The sequence below is a fragment of the Spermophilus citellus genome, assembly GCF_964194105.1.
Source record: "Spermophilus citellus genome assembly, chromosome: 17".
Taxonomy (NCBI): domain Eukaryota; kingdom Metazoa; phylum Chordata; class Mammalia; order Rodentia; family Sciuridae; genus Spermophilus; species Spermophilus citellus.
In genome coordinates this window covers 11,155,046-11,156,690 of record NC_138199.1, presented here as the reverse complement: position 1 = coordinate 11,156,690, position 1,645 = coordinate 11,155,046, and the positions used below count along the sequence as shown (strand labels likewise).

At 53.1% G+C, this 1,645-nt stretch overlaps 1 protein-coding gene across 1 annotated transcript; it reads right to left on the bottom strand.

Annotated features, from left to right (window-relative positions):
* Positions 1–469: 469 nt before the first annotated feature.
* On the bottom strand, positions 470–709 carry TMEM238L (transmembrane protein 238 like; the record flags this gene model as incomplete). The annotated part of the gene is made up of 1 exon (XM_081272552.1): positions 470–709. One exon carries the CDS (start codon positions 707–709, stop codon positions 470–472), a length of 240 nt encoding a protein of 79 aa, XP_081128678.1.
* Between the last annotated feature and the right edge of the window lie 936 nt (positions 710–1,645).

Here is a 1,645-nt window from a genome sequence, read left to right as displayed (position 1 = left end):
TTCCATCCTCTCCTAGTGCTGGAGGATTTTTTTTCCTACAAAGGATTCTCCTCTCAAGTTCCAAGCTGAAGGGAAAACTCCTACTTCTGCATGGCAGGTCGGGATCCTTTGTGGGATATCAGAGGTGGAAGGGGCCATCGAGAGCCTCTTTCCAGACTCTTGGAGGAAAACAATCCCTAGAGGAGAAAAACACCTGCTCCCTATTCTGCTGGCTAGTTCACCCCAGCACAGCCGTGGGCCCACATTTACAGTCGGGGTGCATGGCCCAGCTGTTTGTCTGCTTAGTCCTGGCCTGTCCCTGCTCGTCTGAGTCTCCCTGGCCACCCTGCCAGGCAGGTCTTGCATGCACTCACCTGGTCCCGGTGGGGGCCTGCCTGCTGGGTAGGAGCTGTAACACATCACTGCCTGATGGCCCCAGGTTGACAGCTTCATGTGGCACCTGCATCCCTCCTCCTCTGCCTCGGCCAAACTACAAGTCTAGCTTCTCCAGAGGTACCTCGATGTTGAAGGAATACCAAGCGATCCAGAAGAGCAGGCTGAGAGCCAGGATCAGGGCCCCCGTGTAGACTAAGAAGTCCCAGTAGTTGAGCGTGGCAAAGATCCCCAGCAGCAAAACCACCAGGCCCACGGCGTCGCACAGGAGGGCGATGACCAGGATGAACACACAGCGCCCCGGATGGCATCTCCCACAGGGCCTGCCGAGGAGCATTGCCCGGGGAGGAGCAGGAGAGTCCAGCTATACTCCCTGGGGTGATTTGCATGGGAGGGTGGCAGCCCTGCCTACCGCTGCTGCTGCCTTCTCTCCCTCTGGGCAGGAGCAAATGAGTGAGCAGGCTTTGGCTGCGTCTTGGAGCCACAAGGAAGTACACGTGGGTCCACCTTTATGAGTCCGGCAGCCAGTGGGGCAGGATATTTCTTAACCGTTTCATGGTTCAGGAATGATGCCAATCCCAAACAGTCTGACATGACTGTTCACTGGGCTGGTCATCACTGGGACCAATCAGGTGACATGGTAGAGGAGTCCAGTGCCTTGGATGGATTTGCAAGGTCAGGGGTCCTGCAGCCCTGGAGGAGGGAATGTCCCATGGTTTGTTCTCTGATGTGGAAGCCAGAGAGCCTTTGAATGTCCTGTTTCTGAGACTCAGTGGCTTCATCTGATGTGCTACAGTGGAGTCTTTTTCGGTCTGTGCCTTCTGCCCTCCTCTTAGGGAAAGGAGGACCTTCATCTCTATGCCCTCGTAGACACCACGAGCAGCCCCGAGGGGTGATATACAAAACGAAGAGATCTTATCACTGTCTCACAGGTGTGCAGAGTGGACATCACATGACCAAGATGCATGGCAGCTCTTGGCCCCCGTGGCTTTGCTACACAGATGGACACCTCTCTGTCCCTGATTCAGACCAGGGCCTCAAACAAGGTGACTAAGATTTCTGGGCCCCCGTTTCTCCAGATAAGTGAAGGAAATAATTTCTACTGTGTCTAGTCTGGAGAAAAACAAGTTTTGCACTAAAACTTACGTATAGTGAAAAATTCTTTAGTCATCCTGGTTGAGCAATATATCCTTGACTTTTTTTTTTTTTTTACACTGGGGATTGAATCCAGGGGGCACTTACCACTGAGATACATCTCTAGTGCTTTTTATTT